At 46.4% G+C, this 20,359-nt stretch overlaps 1 protein-coding gene across 2 annotated transcripts in view; it reads right to left on the bottom strand.

Annotated features, from left to right (window-relative positions):
* FLI1 (Fli-1 proto-oncogene, ETS transcription factor) overlaps positions 1–20,359 on the bottom strand; it is a 117,117-nt gene that overhangs the window by 51,776 nt on the left and 44,982 nt on the right. For both annotated transcript variants that reach the window (XM_065416911.1, XM_065416912.1), the window contains one exon: positions 4,218–4,429. In XM_065416911.1, the coding sequence (XP_065272983.1) occupies positions 4,218–4,429 (212 nt within the window). The remainder of the gene's footprint in view (positions 1–4,217; positions 4,430–20,359) is intronic.

The raw sequence follows: 20,359 nt of genomic DNA, 5'->3' as shown, positions 1-20,359 counted from the left end.
AAGATTCTGTGCTGGACCTGAGAAACATTTCAGTTTCACCAAAAAAATTCTGACCGGTTCTAATTAAATGATTTACGCATTAAATCTGTGGAAGAACTAGAGCTGGAACCCACATTTCTTGAGTGACAAGTCAATGCTTTAACCACAAGTTCATCCTCCCTCCCTGATGTGTAAGGTGGTCTAAGAGGCTGAAGAATGTTACATTTTCCATGTTGGCCTTTAACTGCTCCACATTCAGACATACTAACCACTGCAGAATATGACTATGCCAGTGGAGACTTGCCAGCTATCTGCGACGGCAAGCACATATTTTGTGGCTACATAAATTGCACCCAGATTTGAAAATTTAGCTTGAAACTTTCCCAAAGAATCCATTTCCCAAATCCTGCAGTGCCCAGTGTCTCGCCAAGAATATAGGTCTTGAGCTGCCACTGATTGAATGTGCAATATATGCGATTACATGGATGCCAAATGTATGGGAAGCATCTCCAGCCCCTGATTGGGAATGAACTGGGAAGATATGACTTGCACTGAAAAGCTGGTTCACCTTGCAATGGTGTTTGCAGGCTGAGGTTGTATTATATCTGATGGGAGAACAGATCAGGAAGGCAGACATGCAGACATCCTTCCCATAGATCCCTGATCTTCAGAGACCCCTGCTCCCATCCAACCTGCAACTCATCTCCTTAAACCTCACCAGTCGGGCCTGTCTCTAGTTAGAAAAGAAAAGTCTGCTAAGAAAAGAAAAGAAAAGAAAAGAAAAGAAAAGAAAAGAAAAGCTGGACATGGTCACTTACCCCCATCCAGCTCCCTCCACTGTCAGGAATCATATAGCTTAATAACTCCCTAGAGAATACAAGCCATTCTCCCATCAAGCAGCAAATGCTATTGCTTCAAGCACAGGTGAAGCACAGAATAAAGGCTGCTCTCTTTAACAAGGCAGCTGGAGCCTGGTAAGAGGGCGCACTTGAAAAACAAGAGAGAAAAAGACAGCGACAGAGGGGTGGGAGGAAGGTTTTATTATTCAGTCCACAGTTCGAGTTCATCTGTATTGAGGCTGGCGTTCACTGCTCAGATGGTGTGTCAGTTTTGGCAGGCAGCTGATGGGCGGAGGAACGGGGCGACTGGAATGGCCCAAGCCATGACAATGAGCTGTGATGGAGACTGGGGGACAGGGCAAATCTCTCAGTTGTGAGTAGGAGGTCTGTGGATCTTCCATCTAGTAGAGGACTGGGCCTCCAATCTCCTGGGTGCATGTGAGCTCTCAGGCTAACAGGTTATCATCAGGGCAAGGCTTGGAGCCGTTTCAGTCTCGATCTCAGTGCTTCTTGCGTTGGTTTAATTAGGGACGCCCAAAACAATCCTTTCTATTTCTTCAGATTGGGATGTAGTTGGCCAATTTTCGAGAAGCCCGAGGAACCTCTGCTTCTGGGAAACTAGTGAAGCAAATCCCGTGTATAAAATAGTTTCTCTTGTTTCTCTTATTGTGTGAATAACCACACTTTTCACTTCTGGGTGCCTTTTCTGCACGTATCAAAACACTTTATAGTCACTAACGAATCAAGCTGGCGTAATAAGGCTGTAGGATTGTCCCTATTTTACAGATAAGGAAATTGGAGCATATCGAGGGATCCCAAAGCAAGGAGGAGCCAGAATAAAACCCAGAATGTTTGATTCCCAGATAAATGCAATATAAATGCACAAAACATGTTATCTGAGTATATCTGTGCATACTGTACCCACACAGCACATACGCTTGCAGCACATATAAGACATATGTGAATGTTGTGCATATATTAAGCTTATATGTAGCACAGTAGCAGTATATTTTTATTTGTTCAGTGGGCCTCCAAAATTTTGCTAAGCACCACATAGAAAAATACAGTGGTAAAGAGGGACACCATGCCTAAGATTTGGGTACCCCATGGAGAGGAATAAAGGGGTTCTCACCCCTCCTTATGCCCCTGTGTGTCATGTAGTCCAAGTCACCATCTAAGCCAACTCAGCCATCTCAGAACCTATCAGTGAACTAATCATAAGACAAAACAGTCAAACCTTCTGTCCAGCATAGTGCACAAATCTTCATCCCACATGAAGACATGTTTTTATGCCAGTTGCATTCTCCATACTGCCACTGTTTTGTTATGAGCTGTGTGAATCTTGTTACGGGTTGAGATAAAACCTCATTGAGATTGATAGGTGTACACTGCATCAAAGAAATACCTGACTATTACCAATTCCTTCTCCTAACTGGGACAACCTACTAGACCCCAAATTTTTTGGCCAGTCAAAAGGAGGAACAGTATATTATAAATTATATTTTAGGCTACAGTGGTAAGATAATGCTAACCTGCTTGCATTTGCCGGATCCATTCTATTGCTTCCATTTCTCTGGGAGGATGAGATTCCCCAGAACACACCTGCTATTCTATTTCTACTCTGCACTTGGGGCCCCCATTCTGTATTCATAAACATTGGTGCAAAACTGGTGGGACGACCCTCCCTTCCCCTCTCCCCCCCTGCCATCAACATCAATGGAATTATACCAGGGTCAAACCAGCATGGGATCAAACTCAAACCTCAGCAGATCGTGGACAAAGATTAGCGATGACACAAAGCTATTATTTTTTATATCCATTCTCCATCTTCTCTAAAGGCAAGGCAGGTGAAATAATATCTTGTATTAGACCAACTTCTGTTGGCGGAAGGGACAAGATTTTGAGCTTCACAGAGCTCTTCCTCAGGTCTGGAGAAAAACTCTCTGAATCTTGAAACCTTGTCCTTTCCACCAACAGAAGTTGGTCCAATACAAGATATTATTTCACCTACCTTGTCTCTCTCATATCCTGGGACCAACATGGCTACAACAACGCTGCAAACATATATCTACTGTACACTTACAGGGCAAACCCCACATATACTGCAGTACCAGATCTTTAACTACGTTGCTTCTCCCCAGAGATTTAAAGTGGTAGGCTGCAGGGCTTCCTGTTTCAAATGCAGTTCATTGTAAGGCTCTTCTTAGAAACCAAGGTTTTAAATTGAAATGAGCAAAAGGAAACATTTTGATTGACACCATTTGATTGGTTTCCCCCCCCCCCCAGATTTTCAGTTTGTAAACATTTTGCGAGATTTCAATGTTTTGTCCCAATTTGGGACAGGAAATTTTTTCAAAATATCTCTAAAATTCTCCTGGGATGGGAAAACCACTTCCCACCCAGCTCTGACTGGACTGGCTGGAGTGTGGGCAGGGTGGAGGGGCACTTATAGTTGCTAGCCCACACAACTCTATAACCATCCCGGCCAGCACTTCATTCCTGTGACTTCTTGATCATTATCATCATGGGGCACAGCTATTGCCCAGGCTCTCTTTTTCATTGGTGGGATTTCAATGTTGTGATATTCCACAAGACAGGGGATTTATGGCTTTTGTTCCATTGTACCTGGTGGAAAGTCACATACGACCGGAACCTCAGTATTAAATCTTATCTGAAGGACGGCACCTCCAGTCGCAGCATGGCCCCTTGAAACATTGAGTGTAGACAGAGGGGAGAGCGCCACCTACTGTATTGCCAACACCTGGGCCGGCTCTACCATTTTTGCCACCCCAAGCAAAAAAAAAAAACAACAACAAAAAAAGCCACTCGGACTGCCACCCAAACTGCCAAAGCAAAAAAAAAAGTCGCTTGGACAACCGCCCGAACTGCCGCCAGGACTGCGCTGCCCCAAGAATGGACGGAATGCTGCCCCTTAGCATGTGCCACCCCAGGCATGTGCTTCCTCCACTGGTGCCTGGAGCCGGTCCTGGCCAACACTATCTCCAGCAGCACAGCATCCACTAGCAGTGCTGGATTCAGTACTGGCCTACTATTGCATGACCAACTGTTCAATGCCTCTGAGCCCCTTGGGAGGCCACTGGAGTGTGCCGTCTACATCAGTGCCTGCAGCACAAGGTCTGTCCTTGGAGGACTCAAATCCCAGCCCTGACAATAGCTATGGAGATGCAAGTTTCAAAATTGCAACGTCCATATCCTGACCCCATTCAAGGCCATGACAAAACTCCCCTTGATTCCAGCGGGACCAGGATCTGCCCCTAAGTGAAGGGATGGGTTTGTATGTACACAGGTATATGGGTAACGTATAGCAGATCACTTTTGTGAGCAAGGTTTCCCTGATATAGGAACATATCAGATGGGCAGATGCACGCCCTTCCTTACCTGGATCCATTCATATGATCATATTCCCTCTTGACATTGACCCGGACCGGCTGATTGATCCACTCCTGCTGGGGAGGTAAAGGGTTGATTTTGTGAGGCTGGCCGTAGTCGGGGTTCCCTGAGGCCGTCATGTCCGCCTTGGGGAGGTGAGCGGCAGCGCTGTACGTGGAGTCGAAGAGGGACTGGTCGTCACTCACCACCGAAAGGGCCTCCTGAAGAGAAGAAACAAGAGCCTGGCGTCATGACTAAACCAGCGACTCCGCTCACATTCTCCCTTTGAGTTGGCCTGCAGCTGCGAGAGCCCCACAGCTGCCAAGCCCTGCCTGAAAATGACATCTGCCAGCATCGCGGATTGAATCCAATTCTTTGGGGTCCATTAACCCTTATGCAAAACCGGTGGGTTCTTTTTCTGGTTACTCTGTGTCTGAGGAGGGCAGGAGCTGAGGTTAACTGGGTACAGTTAACTTAGGGAGCTGGGTACAGTACTCTCTTCACTGCCTGCCTCATCCAAAGCGCATCTGACAAGGTCTGCATGCTCTTCATGTAGCTTAGTTAGCTGCGCATGTGTGAAGGCTGCTAGCTTGGCTGACAGTTGAAATGGGGACATTCAGAGCTAAAAGCATAAGCTGCTATAGCACAAGCTAATGAGCCAATGCTTTTCCAGCTGCAGATCTCAAAGCACTTAGCAAAGATGGATAAGCCTTTTTGGCCCTTAAGCATGTGCTTTACTTTAAGCATGTGCTTAAAGTCCCCTTGAAATCAAGAAGTATTTGCCCTAATAATTTTGCAAGTGGCTTCTACTGTTGTTGTCATTATTACTGTTTATTATTGGTGTTTCTGTAGCACATAAGAGCCCCAGCCTGGACAAGGAATCCATTACGCCAGACACTGTACAAACACAGAACAAAAAGACAGTCCCTGCCCCAAGTGGCTTACTATCAAAGTATAAGACAAGAGACAACAAAGAGTTATATATATGAATGGGGGAATACAAGAAAACAATGAGGTAATACTGCCAGCATGATCAGCTGGGGTGCTGAGAGTCATCGAACCAAACTGTAAACCCTGTATATGATGGAAACCACTTCAAACCAGGATTGTATCTTCATACAGTCCTCCTTCGCCCATTGATTGTACTAATTTCAGAACCCTTGGGGGATTGAAGATACCCCTAGAAAATACTCTCACAAGGACTGGTCAGATTTTTGCCAGAAATCTCCCCAGCAAGATTTGGGAATTCAGCCCTGGCCAACCCCAAACCCTGATTTGTGTTAGGGATTCAGGCAGATGCATCTGTGGACGTTGCTAGTCCATTACGTACACTGGAAATCCCCATTCCCATCCCCTCGAGACCTTGCAAAGGCTTAATAAAACCAGTGACACTGCCAATGTCTTTTTCTTAAAGCAAAGAGTAGGCCTTTTCATCGGCAGCGAGGATGTGGTTACAGGTCTAGTATCTGCTTTGCTGAAGCCAGGGTGTGTCAGACAGGGATTCTGAAATGACAAAGGCAGGAAGTAGCCTTCATTGGCCTCCTAGGCGCATCTCAACACAAAACTCTGGGGGTTTCCCTTTATGGCAGGAGGCCCTAGGTGAACCTTAAACAGATCAGTCAAAGGGGATCTCTGTTGGTGGGATGCCAAGTACACTTGGCAATGGAGCTGGTTGGAAAATTAATTATTTTCCCCTTGTGGACACAATCAGGGAAATTTTTGGGGGGCAATTTTCAGCAGAAATTTTTGATTTTTCATAAAAAAAACTGACTCTGGTTTTTGGCCAATCCCCCCCCCCCCCCCAATTGTTCCGTTTGGAAGGAGGGGTTCAGTTTTCTGGCAAAAAAATTGTAAATTCGAGGAAAGCAGACAAATTTACAAATTTCCATTTGGTTGGAAACTCAATTTTCTGTTGAAAAAAACATTTTGATGCAAAATTTGTGCCCAGCCCTATTTATCCGGCTAAGGAAAGGTCCCGTTGAGCTCAGCTCGGGCATGGACTGATACGTTGATTTGGGTAGGACTAAGTAATGGGGCAAGTACACATTTCCCGCCATCGTAGAGAATACCAGCTGGGGAGATTTGTTTCCTAAGTGCAGCACATTCTGTGACTGAAGAAACGACTCTCCTGTACAGGGAGCTGTGCACAGAACTGATCAGAGTTCATTACCACAGATATCCATAACGATGCTCTTGCACTCATACAGTAGCTTCCTCCAGGTGTTAGACACTTTACTGATTAAATGCACGTAGTCTAAGGACCCTACTTTCCCCTCAGTTACTTGCATGGCACAGAGGAGAACAAAGGTATATGTGACAGCTGCCAGACTGGGCACTGAACCAGGGACCTCCAGAGCTAAAATTACAAGCTGCTAATATGCAAGCTTCCATAGATACAACTCCATCCTCTGCTCAGACACAGCTGGGGACTTGTAACACATGCAAACACCAAACAAATATGGCTAGATGTGTAGGAGGAGAGCTAAGAGGCATGTCTCCCCCCATCCCCCGGCCAGGCCTTGCTGTGGCATCTCCATGCATCTATTTATCAGCATAAATACAGAGGGGTGGCCAATGCCAGGGGATCTTTAACTTCCATGGACAGACTGCAGTAACTCCTCTTTTAAAAGTCTCATCTGACAGACCCAATACCTGGAACTCAGTTCCACTTCCTTGGAAGAATACAGCTGGCCCTGCTGGATCTAAACCTATAGTCCAAGGTCAGGGAAGGCTGATGTTTAGCTCATTCCCTCTGGATCAGTCCCTAAATGACTCCTCTAGCTATAAACATGTGGCTACATTCCATTCCTTGGCGCCTAACCTGATTGAGAAGAGTCTGGCTTCAGCTCTGGTTAATGAAGAGATCAACAGCTCAGATCATAGAATTATAGAATCATAGAATATCAGGGTTGGAAGGGACCTCAGGAGGTCATCTAGTCCAACCCCCTGCTCAAAGCAGGACCAATTCCCAACTAAATCATCCCAGCCAGGGCTTTGTCAAGCCTGACCTTAAAAACCTCTAAGGAAGGACACCAGCAGGTAAATGTTGCATCCTATTGGAATCTAGAGTTACATGGAGTCTGGGGTAGCTGGGTAATTGGGAAACCCTTGTGGGGTGTTAAGGGTGCTAACACAACCTTACTAAAGAAGCCGCCGCTGATCAGAGTTCCGCCCTATGCTGTCGCCTCTTGAGCTTTGTCCTTGAATGGCCAGACTGAGTCCGAGACAGGGGTCTTGTGTTTATTACTTGGGCATATATATTACATTATAGTGCCTCTGGGAATACGCTGGCTTCAACTTTTCCCGTTTTTAATCACATTCCCGGCATAATGCAGCCAGTCCCGTCTACAGCAGCTCAGAGCACACCACAGATACGCTCAGTTCCCTGCAAAAACCAGTCCCTGCCTTCTCAAGGTATCCCATGAGCCATACAGCTGCCCCAGAGGAAAGTCTATTGCTGCTCCTTCTACTGAAGTGATCCTTCATAGAGTTGGCAAAACACCTTTGGATCCTGAAGAATGAACGGAGTTGCAGAAATGTCAGATGATTATTACCTTGCGTTCCTAGGAGGCAAAATCCACAGTCCTTTCTCAGACAAAATGTCTAGTGACTTTATATGAGAGTTTTGCCTGAGACTGAGTGAAAATATCAGGATTTGACCCGTGACTTTGATCCTGTGGATCCAACAGTACATTATGGATGAAGGCCAAGGTTTTCAAAAATGTAGGTGCTTCCATTTTGGGGGTCTCCAGTGGGAGACAGGCTGGGCTTGATTTTACGAATTACAGAGCACACAGAACTTCAGCTGGAGTCAGTGGAGCTGCTGGTGTTCAGCATCTCTGAAAATCGTCTCAGGTTGGGCTTCCAAAATTTGGAATGGCCACTTTTGAAAAGTTGGCTGCATGCCTATGTCTGTTTTATGGATTACAGAGAGAACAGGATGGCTCCAATAAGCAGCAACCTGTTTTAAGCCATCTCTTTCAAATACCCCCAAATTCACCCATGCTGTATTCTCCACCTTGAATGTACCTCTCCTTGACAAGACATTTATGTTGGTGTCTTGGGTGGCTGATTAATACAGAGCATTGTTGTGAATAGTAACCATTCTTCAGCTGCTGAAATGCAGCTGCTTCTGGGGTGAACCACAGCAGCAATTGTGCACCCATGACACTAAGTAAGAGAGAAAGTAAAGGAAAGCTTCTCCCATTGAAAGGGAGATGTGCTTTGTTAGGTGGGTAACACCCGTAGTTCTTTGTGCTACAGGAATTAGTATTATTCTTTCCCAGTGAATCGTGGGAGAACTTGTCTGTCTTTTGGGGTACATGGGGAGAACTGTGGGAAGGCATTGGAGGGCTATCAGCACTCGAATGATTTAGCCTGTGTCTTCCCTGCAAAGTGGCCAGGTTCCAGCCTGAGTGAAAGCAGAGACACCTGAGGTCAGCCCCCAGCTAGGCCAGCTAGCCTGGTTTGAAGCACCACCAAATTCAGAGAGAGGGTTGTGTGTGTAGACACGAGCGGGGCAGGGGCTAAAGGCAGGATGTGAGTTAAGTTTTCAGTGAAGACAGGCCCCAACTGGCCAGGGCTCAGCTGGGCGGTCATCCGAAAGTTCTAAGATCAACCTGTCCAACTACACATCCTTGCATTTGAGGCCCCCAAAGCAGTGATGGTGCCTGGCTAGCAATAAGCCATTTGCACTGAAAGAGCTCACCTTGGGACAGGCTCTTGGCAGAATCAGCTCAAACCTTAAGAGGTTCAGCTTGGACAAAGCCCCCGCCCCCAAATTCAGAAGCTTCGTCTCCCAGCGTGACCCAGAGCTCGAGGGCAAGGAAAGTTCATAAGATGTTCAGGGTTTCCTGGCTTTGGCTGAGCTCCGACTGCCATGAGAACCAGAGATCGTGATGTGACAGTAATCAGTGGTCTCACCCCCTGTATATGTCTACAATGAAGGCTCTCTCCAGGCCTCAGTGATGCACCTGCACTGAATATTGACTCTGTGCTCTGTACAGTCACTTTTCTGACCATAACCACATTTAAAGGGCGTTGTGAACGATCAAAGGTTCATCCTCCTGCCACAAAGGCTGACTTCATCAGAGAGAAAAATGCTGCACACAAACCACCGCGCAATGCACGGAAAGATTTCTTCGCTCTCCAGAGCAGGGGAATTGCAATCAAATGTTTTCCTTTCTCTTTTTCTGCAGTATTAGGGATCACTCCTGAACTTCTTTGCAAAGGGCATATTACAGATCCATCCCCCTCCACCTGCCCGGGCCCAAATGTGGGATGCAAAGGAGCCAAAAATGAGGTGCCCACAGCAAATGACACAAAAAATCTATTCCTTAAATATAAATAACGGTTTCTGGAATTGCAGTTTTATGAATCAGCATTTTTGCTGCCAATACTTATGCTAGTGAAAGTGAAATAGCATCAGGCTTATGAGGGATGGAGACCAAGGTCGGTTTAAAATGCAGTAGAGATAAGCCCATAGTGAAACTTGAGGAAGTCGGGGCTAGTGGACAGGACACTGAGCTGGGAGTCAGGAAAGCTGGATGCTATTCTCAACTCTGCCATTGACCTGCTGTGTGACCTTTGGCCAGTCACTTCTCCTCTCCATGCCTCTGTCTTCCCTCCCACTGTTTGTCTGGTCTAGTCAGATGATGATATCTTTGGGGCAGAGGCTGTTGCTCACAGTGTATGTATGTGCCTAGCACAACGGGATCCCTTCAATACAAATAGCAATCTCCAGGATCTGGACACCTCTGAATGTTGACAGTGTCTCAGATCAAAGCTTAGGCCAGGTCTACACTACCGCGGTAGTTAGACGGCTGGCAATCGAAGTTCCGGGTTCGATTTATCGCGTCTGGTCTGGACGCGATAAATCGATCCCGGAAGCGCTCGCCGTCGACTGCGGTACTCCAGCTCGGCGAGAGGAGTACCGCGGAGTCGACGGGGAGCCTGCCTGCCGCGTGTGGACCGCGTCTGAACCGCGGTAAGTTCGAACTAAGGTATGTCGACTTCAGCTACGTTATTCACGTAGCTGAAGTTGCGTACCTTAGTTCGAATTTGGGGGTTAGTGTAGACCAGGCCTTAGTTTCAGATCTCAAATGCCCCGATCTTTATAACGCACCAAACCAAAACCAAAGATCCAAATACCTCTGAGCCTTAGTGGAGTCCAAAATCATACCAGCCTCCCCACTCCCCCGCCCCCCAAAAGTCTTATCTATTTTTAAAACCAAACCTAAGGTTACAAAGTATTTTCTGCCCAGGTGGGCAGAAGCAGGAGGTTTGGGCAATTCACTGAAGGGCTGGAAGCTTTTTGGAACCAAAACCAGATGATGGGCTTTCTTGGGCTTTGTCCACACTACTCCACCTCTTCATGCGCTATGCAGGGAACCCACATAACCCCTCCTGGAAAATGGCAATCCTGGGTGTTTTATTGGTACAACCACACTCCTAACTTTTTGACCTTCAGAGCCCCCTTTAAGGCATGCCTTATTTAGCGGAGACTTTGCTTGACTGGAGCTAGAAGAAAACAGTCATAGTGATGCAGTAATGAGAGCCCCAAGCTGGGAGTCATTGGAGGTTCGATTCTCCGTTGCTCTGCACCGTGTATGTAAAGTGGGTGTGAAGCCAGTCTGATTTGGTAGCACTTTACACCAGGGCAGAATTAAGATAATCCACAGCCCTAAGCACATCATTTGATACCTCCGAGTCCCCACCCCCGATCCCATAGCTCTGGCCCTGCATTATCTGGCCCTGTCCCTCCTTGGGGATGGCAGCAGGTTTCAGAAGTGAGACAAATGGGGCAGTTCACACCTCTTGGAGCTATTGTTTCAGGCCCTCTGCAGACTCAGGCAGCTCGGTTCATTCTTCCAAGCTTTTCTTTGCATGCATGAGGGCTAGGAACATTGTTTTTAAATGAAAGCTGATATTGTGATATTATTACATGACTTCAGTAGCTCAGGCCCTACCCTATGTATCTAGGCCATCATCTGTCCCCGCTTTACACTCACACTGCACAAAGTGCAGGGCGATGGAGAATCAGGCACACAGGGTCTATTCTGGGCTCTACCATTGACTTGCTGCCCACTGTCTATTTACCAAGTGCCTGACTGTGAGCCCCATACTTGCCCTGGGGAGAAGTTACTCACTAGAGCAGTCACAATGAAGCCTGGCACTCCTCCAGGGAGGAACTGCTCACTGGTCGAGTGAGGAGTTTGCAATCTGGCTCAAGTGTCTCAGGTGCTCTGTGCCTTAGTTTCTTCATCTACACATGGGAGCTAATAATGCTTTCTCCCCTTTATACAACACTTTGGGATCTACAGCTGAAGGTTTCTATTTTTATGGATATTTCCCTTGGCTCATTTGCTTTGGCTTTGTAGAGTGATCTGTTTAAGATGCTTATACAACATATAAGCAGTAACTGATTTCCTGGCCCACTGAGATTAGATTAGCTCAATCATCATTTTAAATTAAACAGCATCCAAAATAGAAGATATTTTTAAAATGCTCGGGAGGTGGGCAAGTATTTTTTGGCCCAACTTTCAAAGGTGCAGGACACCTGAAGCTCCCACCTGCCATTGATTTCTTGTAGGTGAGACTTGTAGGTGTTGAGCCCCTCTGAAGATCAGGTCCATTATTCTCCACTATAGAGATGGAGAAAACCAGGAACAGGGAGATTCAGTGACTTGCTCAAAGTCACATAGCTAGGCAATGACACAGCCAGGAATACAGCTCAGGAATTCCCAGCACCCAGGCTCATGCTCAAGCCACTAGATCACACTGCCTTTAGTTTTACTTTCCATTATGAGAGGTACTCTTGAAATGACAGTGCTTACCCTGCGATAATCCCAAAACAAGACTCATTTCTTTACAGCCCAAAGAAAGGTGAACCTGGTAATTTGTGCAAGGAGGAAAAGCAAAGAGGGCAGAAGATTGATACAAAACCCAGAGGATTCTTAACAGCAAGAATATCCTGAAATTAAGGCTCACACTAGAGCTGGTAAGATAATGGGGACATTTTTTCACAATCAGTTTTGCACACACACACACACAAAAAAAGTGTTCCTTTTTTAGATTGGATAGTTTTTGAAGTTCACCATTTCACACTCCACCCCAGCTCTAAGATGAGACACGTTGGAAGAGAGGTCTGGATTCATCATAGCTCCACATCCACTAAGGCCCTGATCCAAACAAACCCTCAAAGATGCACTTAGCCCCTCCCAGTTCAGGACACCACTTACGCACATGTTTAATTTAAACACATGCTTAGGGGACTTAAGTTAGGCACGTGCTTAAATACTATCCTGAATTCTTAAATCAGGGCTCCATACTGCACACTGATAACTTGGAAGCTGACCTCTCCTACAACAGCTGTTCTAAATTCTAAGAGAACGTAAACTTCTGAGCTGTCTAGATATGCTATTAACCATTGAATAACCATTATCAGTTGCTACACAGAATCCATCTGTGCTGTTACTATACGCCTGGGCTCTTTTAAATCCATGATCCAGGGTTGCTCTGACGTAAAATGTTGTGGGTTAAACATTGTATGCTGAACATTTGGGGTGAAACCCTGGCCCCATTGAAGTCATTAGTAGTTTTGCCATCGACTGGAACAGTGCCAGGATTCACCCTTGAAGGCTAATCCAAATGGAACTGTCCTGTGCTGCCAAATTAGTGCAAGTTACTCTACCTATACACACATTTCACTGACCAATTTACATTACTTAATTTACACCACTGAATTGGCCCTCTGTCCCTGGGAATTCACTCACCCTCTACCCTAGAGGTGTACATGTACCTTCCTTTTGGGTTATTTTTTTCATACTCTTGTGAAATAATTGTATGATTTCCTTTAAGCATCTGTATTAGTCAACAGAGGCTCATGGATATGAATATGCACACACACACTTCAGTAAATATTATTTTAGCATTTTTACGGGCTGTTCTGCTGAAGACTCTTAGAGGACTGCCTGATGGTTTCCTAGCAAACCTAAAGGTCTCTCCTGAAGTAAGATGTTCCTCCACACAAAACTTGAAGTGACCTCTGCTTTGTCCTGAAACACCCCCTGTCTACTCTTATGCCCTCTTTAGAAGCAGAGCTTGCTTTCCATTCCAAAATTCAGATCAGCGGCCTGCACCAAGAACCAACGTTCAGCACAGAATAATCATCCATTCCCAGTTCTAAAACTTCTGTTTGTTCAGTAACTAGGAAAGGAAAACTCCATCTGGAGAAGCTAAGAAGCACCTCAAACTATCCCTCTCAATTAGGGTGACCAGATAGCAAGTGTAAAAAATCGGGGGTGGGGGATAATAGGAGCCTATATAAGAAAAAGCCCCCAAAATTGGGATTGTCCCTATAAAATCGGGACATCTGGTCACCCTACTCTCAATGCAAACTGAAACTTTGGTTCATATAAATTCAGTTAACTTTCAAATTCGTCATTTCATTCTTTTGTGGCAGCTTCCACATTTTTATCTGGACTGGAAGTATAAAGCATCTCTGGTGATATTTTCAGCCAGACTAGAAACGGCGGCTATCGATCGATCTATCGTATTTCCTAGCATGCTCTCATTTTGTTTTCTGTGATACTTCCAGTCTAAATTATTTTTTTTAGACGGGGGCAGAGGGAAAGGAAAGTTGTCGTGAGACAGCACAGTGGCAATGTGTGTGTATGTGTCCTCTATAACATGCTGCATCAGAAAAGGACACGAAAGACCTGATTGTAGCAGACCAGTTTAGCAGAAGTTTAAAGGCACAATGGTTAAAAAACAAAATCATAGCCATTGGATAGCTCTGAACATAACAACTCTCACCTTAGTTGCTAAGAGCCAAAGTTTCAGAAATCTGGCAAATATGACTGTTCTCATAAGATTTCAAGCACAGTTTTTCAGACCCCAGAGGTTTGTGTAGTTCAGAGAAGCATTAAAATGAGGGGGGCTTCTCCAAACTGAAGCTCTGACCCATCACATCCATTCATCATTTCACTGTGATACCATTGTCCCAGTTAATTCACAAACACTGTGATTGTATCCTGTTTTGTTCTCTGACACCATTCCCATCACAATTGCAGGAAGCCCATTAGGAAATGTTCTCCGGGTGCTGTTATGTTTCCATCCACAAAAAACAAAATGTGCACGTTCAGCCCCAGATGACTTATTCCAGACTAAGGAAAAACAATGGCATGAAAGAATCAAAGTAAAGTCTCCAGGAGAGAGCACAGTGTGTGTCTCCTCCAGAAACAGGTGGCAGCAACTCTGAGAATTGCTGAACTCTACCTACGTGAGGAGTGATTAGAAATGTAAAGGAAAGAAAAGGCATGGCAATCAGCCATATACAGCACAGGTCACTAGTCAGATTTTCAGATCCTATCCCTTTATGGCAAGCAGAGGGTGCCTTAGAGAAGACAGCTTTAAACCCAGGACCTATTCAGGTCAAGGTAGGTTCAACAGATGGCTCCAAGGCCAGAACTGGTTTGGGATTTCATACATCCAAGAGTTTGGGCTTTTTGCCTTTAAAGTTATGGCTTGGCCCATGTGTGACATTTGGATGCAGATCAACGTTCAGATTTTGAGTACCTGTGATGTTCAGCGTGTGTTTGGATCCAGCCTTTCAATCCAGACCCATCCCTAGCCAGCGTCTCTCTTTGGATGAGATGGTAAGTGAAGGGACACCCAACCAGCAAAGGCTACACCTGCCAGTGTTCCATTATCTACTGCATTGCTGGTGACAGCAGTCGCTTTGGATCATCTGTTGACTCCATGCATGGAGAGCGGTGGTTTAAGTCAGAAAGGATCAGTTGCCCATCATTAACAGCTGTTAGCATTAGACCCAGCAATGGAAGAAGAACCACGAGGAACCTGGCATGATGGTTGCTAGTGCTTATTCTCAAGCTACGTAATGCAAAGCATGGAAATAGGGGCAAGTGGGGATTGTTCAAGGCTTGTGGGTATGTGCTGTCCCGTAGATCCATGCTGCACATTATTCAGCTTGGTATATTCATCAGCTGCAGTAAACTGAAATGCAATCTTAAGGCATGCAGTGCAAGTTCAAATGATGTCTGCTACACAGGCCTCACCTGCCTTCTAACCAGGAACACTTCCTCAATGGGATAGAAAACCCCTAAGGCTGGGATTTCAACAGAGCTTAAAGGAGTTAGGTGCCCATTCATGTTTGATGGGAATTGGGTGCCTCACTCCCTTGGACCACTTTAAAATTCCAGCCTTAACCTTGACAAAGTATCTCAGCTGGCAAAGGGACCAGCCAGCCAATGGGCCCAGTTAGCAACACAATGCGCTGACTTCCACAGCCCTACCTTCCTATTCCTGCTGGAAACGTGCAGAACTGATGTGCCTGGGAAGGGCTGGGCAGCAACCACTATATCTGTTAGCACACCCGTGCACCCTGTGTAAGGGTTTATCCACACACAAACGTGCATGCGGCAATTCCTTTACAACTTGAGCTAAATCACTGCAAGTCACTTCTAAACTGATGTCGACACCGGAGTTTGCACCAGGGAAACTAATCCGATTTAACTAAACTAGGTGCAAGTGTGTGTGTAGAAAAGAGCTCAGATACTGGATCAGCATGGAAAGGGCTCACAAAAGCAAAATATCAGATGTATATGCTAGCATGTGAATGGTGAGCTCACTGATCCATGACCCAGATAACATCACCTGACCCCATGGCCTGTCACATTGATCCCGTAGATGAAGACTGTTTTCTGGATTGTGTAACATTTTGCTCCTGCTTTCTCTGTCTCTCACTTGCTCTTCCTCAATCACTCCATCATTCTGCATTCCCTGCTTTCATTATGATCTTGCTCCCTTCTTTATTTGTTGCCCTTTATCTGCTCTTCTTCATTCTCCCTCATTCTTCAGCTCTTATTCATGCTTTCATTCTTTTCTCTCATTTCTCTTTCATGCTTAGTCTCTGGTTCATGATCATTTTTGCTCCTCTCTGATATTTACACATGGACCGTAATTTGCAAAAGTCCCTGCTCTTCCACAGACGTCCTGTGTGACCTTGAGTATGTCACTTAGCCTCTCTGTGCCTCAGTTCCCCATCTGTAAAATGGGACAATAGCACTGCCCTGCCTCTCAGGGATGCTGTGTGGATAAATCTGTTAAGTACTGTGAAGTGCTCAGATACCACGGTGGTGAGGTCAGGTAAGTATCTCAGATAGATAGGTGGATGTCTAAAACTGGATGTGCCAATGGGCACTTAGATGCACAACTACTAGTTTTCACACCCCCTAGAGCCCGTCTGCACACGTGAATGTGGGCGTCCTGCACAGACTCAGAGAAAGGATGGTCTTGTACTGATGGCACTGGGCCGGGCTCTGCATTCCCTTCCCAGCTCTGCCACTGACTTCCTGTATGACCTTGGGTGAGTTACTCAATCTCTTTGTGACACACTTGCCTATCTGTAAAATGGGGATAACAATCCTTCCTTCCTCCCCCCACCCTTTGTTGGTCTTGTCTGTTTAGACTGTGAGTTCCACAGCGCCAGGGCTGTCTCTTACTCAACACCTGTAGAACTCCATTGCTGTGTCTAATTCTAATGGCCTTTAACAATCGGCAAATGCTCCTTTCCGACTTGAACCAGTGCTCTCCATTCATGCAGTCAACAGAGGCTCCGAAATGGTCGCTTCCACCAGCAGCGCAGTTGACAATGGAACATTTTCTAGGTGCAACAATGACACAAACAATAAAACCTATGAGCTAAAATGGCCTGTTTTCCACACTTCAGGATCCTCTGCGTTTTCACCAGCCTCTCCTTTTCTAGCCCTCACCCACTGATCATGGCAGCCAAAGCTGGACATTCCTTCCTCCAGGAGGGAAGGCAAGGGCTGATGTCAGCGCTGCCCATCAGGGGAGTTTATGAAAGCCTTGCATTGATGCCCTCTGCAGCTTGCCCGGCCTCTGCTGGCTCCTTGTCTAGTTCTCAACTGGTCTCCCCAGCTTGGCAGCGCAACTGAAAGTGACTGCCCAACTGGGATGGCATTCATCTGTGTTTTCCTTGCACGCCTGCCTCAGCCCCTGTGGCTCCACTGATGAGCTTGTCTCTGCATACGCCTATAGGAAAAGCAGCGATTTTGTGAGCAAGCCTGCTCAGGGCATTCCAAGCAAAACAGCTCGGCAGGATTATACCAAGATATTTTTTTTTGTCAATCTCAATTGAGAGATTTGAACAGGAAAACCTAGCTTAAACCACTGAAAGTTCCCAGGGATTTTTGATGGATCTAATTTCTCTACAAAGAGCCATTACTGTTCTAATCTGCAAGCCACAAGCAGGTACCAGCATGGCTTAGTGTGCTGCATGGTTTCTGTGGGACAGAAGGTTAGGGGGTTCAAATCCCACACTAAGACTTGGGCTATGACCCAAAGCCAACACTGCAATACAAAAGGGGATTGATAGAAGTGACTAACTTACTTCCTAGTGAGTGCCCAGAGATTCCCATGGCACCTCCAGGAAGGACAGAACCTCATATCCTGACAAACACTGTGTCAATAAAACAGCTTCTAACATCCAGCGCTGTCTATGAGCACCTGCTAAATACATAAGTGTTGTTAGAGCCCTTAACTGTGGCCAGGTTTACACGTCGGCCAGTGGTGTGTGAAAAAAACACACACTCTAGCTCTGCGTCAAAACTTCCCCTGTAGCTGCAGCTATGCTGACAGAAGAGTGCTCCTGTTGGCAGAACCAGGGCTAGTCTGTGGCCTTGGCTACACTGGCAATTCACAGCGCTGCACTTGCTGTGCTCAGGGGTGTGAAAAAACACCCCCCCTGAGTGCAGCGCTGTAAAGCGCCAGTGTAATCAGCGCCTGCAGCGCTGCACGCTCCCACGCAGCGCTGCAAGCTATTCCCCTCGGAGAGGTGGAGTACTTGCAGCGCTGCGAGAGAGCTCTCGCAGCGCTGGCGGCGCGACTACACTCGCGCTTCACAGCGCTGCTGCGGCAGCGCTGTGAATCCGCGAGTGTAGCCAAGGCCTATGCTACAGTAGAGTCATGACAGCTGTAGTACTGCTAGTGCAGATGCTTTAGGCCGACAAGAGAGAGCTCCCCTAGCAGCAGTAGCTATGTTGGCAGGAGAGCATTTCGCACTGACAGAGTGCTGTCCACACTGGCGCTTAGATCGGTGTAACTTACATCACTTAGGGGGTGGCTTTTCCATCTCCCTGCGTGACTTAAGTAAGCACCAGTGTGGACAAGCCCTTAGCGTCATGCAGGGAGGTGATGTTAGTGGGATGACAGAAAAACTCCTTCTGTCGGCATAAGCACCATCTATAGACTAGTGGAGGTTATACTGGCAAAACGTTTGTCGTGTAGGCAAGACCTCACTGACTGGGAATATAGGGCCAAATCCACCTCTGCTGTAAATCTTCTGAAGTCAGTTGAAGAATATCCTAGACATGTAGGGCTGGAAGGGATCATGAGAAGTCATCTAGTCCAGACTCCTGCACTGAGACAAGATCAAGTAAACCTAGACCATCCCTGACAAATGTCTGTCCAGACCAGGGGTGGCCAACCTGTGGCTTCAGAGCCACATGCGGCTCTTCAGAAGTTAATATGCGGTTCCTTGTATAGGCGCTGACTCTGGGGCTGGAGCTACAGGTGCTAACTTTCCCATGTGCCAGGGGGTGCTCGCTGCTCAACCCCTGGCTCTGCCACAGGCCCTCTCCCCACTCCACGCCTTCCCGCCCCCTCCCCTGAGCCTGCCGTGCCCTCGCTCCTCCCCCCCAGAGCCTCCTGCACACCACGAAACAGCTGATTGGGAGGTGCGGGGAGGGAGGGAGAGGCATTGACTGGCAGGGCTGTCGGTGGGTGGGAGGTGCTGGGAGCGGGGTGGGGAGCTGATGGGGGGCTGCTGACGTATTACTGTGGCTCTTTGGCAATGTACATTGGTAAATTCTGGCTCCTTCTCAGGCTCAGGTTGGCCACCCCTGGTCCAGACTGTTCTTAAAAACCTCCAGTGACGGGGATTCCATAACCTCCCTTGGAAGCCTGTTCCAGAACTTAACTACCCTTAGAGTTAGAAAGTTTTTCCTAATATCTAACCTAAATCTCCCTCGCTGCAGATTAAGCCCCTTATTTCTTGTTCTACCTTCAGTGGACATGGAGAACAACTGATGACCATCTTCTTTTTAACACCCCTTAACATATTTAAAGACTGTTATCAGGTCCCTCCTCAGTCTAATTTTCTCAAGACTAAACATGCCCAGTTTTTAACCTTTCCTCATAGATCAGGTTTGCTAAACCGTTTATCATGTTTGTTGCTCTCCTCTGCACTTTCTCCAATTTGTCCACACCTTCCTTAAAGCGTGGCACCCAGAACTGGACACAGTACTCCAGCTGAGGCCTCGCCAGGCCCAAGTAGAGCAGGACAATTACCTGTTATATCTTACATGCCACACTGCTGTTAATACACTCCAGAATAATATTAGCATTTTTCTCAACTGCATCACATTGTTGACTCATGTTCAAATTGTCATCCACTATAACCCCCAGATCCTTTTCAGCAGTATGACCACCTAGCCAGTTATTCCCCATTTTGTAGTTGTGCATTTGATTTTTCCTTCCTAAGTGAAGTACTTTGCACTTGTCTTTATTGAATTTCATCCTCTTAATTTCAGACCAATTCTCCAATTTGTCAAGGTCGTTTTGAATTCTAATCCTGTTCTCTAAACGGGTTGTAACCCCTCCTAGCTTGGCGTCATCTGCAAATTTTCTAAGCATACTCTCCACTCCATTAGCCAAGTCATAAAGGAAAATATTGAATAGCACCGGACCAAAGCTTGACTCCTATGAGACACCACTAGATACGTCCTCCCAGTCTGACAACGAACCATTGATAACTACTGTTTGAGCATGATCTTTCAACCAGTTTTGCACCCGCTTTCTAGTAATTACCCCATCTAGACCACATTTCCCTAGTTTGGCTATGAGAATGTTCTGTGGGATTGTTAAATGCCTCACTAAAATCAAGATATAGCACATCTGCTTCTTCCCCGCTATCCACTATCACCTACTGTCCAACTGTTAGAGCAGGGGGGTTGGGAATCAGCAGACCTGGGTTCTATTTCCAACTGCATCACCCTAGCCAAGTCATTTAATGTCTCCAGGAGTCAGTTTCCCTGTACATGCTATGC

The sequence above is a fragment of the Emys orbicularis genome, chromosome 15 (assembly GCF_028017835.1).
Source record: "Emys orbicularis isolate rEmyOrb1 chromosome 15, rEmyOrb1.hap1, whole genome shotgun sequence".
Lineage (NCBI taxonomy): Eukaryota > Metazoa > Chordata > Testudines > Emydidae > Emys > Emys orbicularis.
Note: the sequence above shows the minus strand (reverse complement) of the source record. Positions and strands in the feature narration are given on the sequence as shown.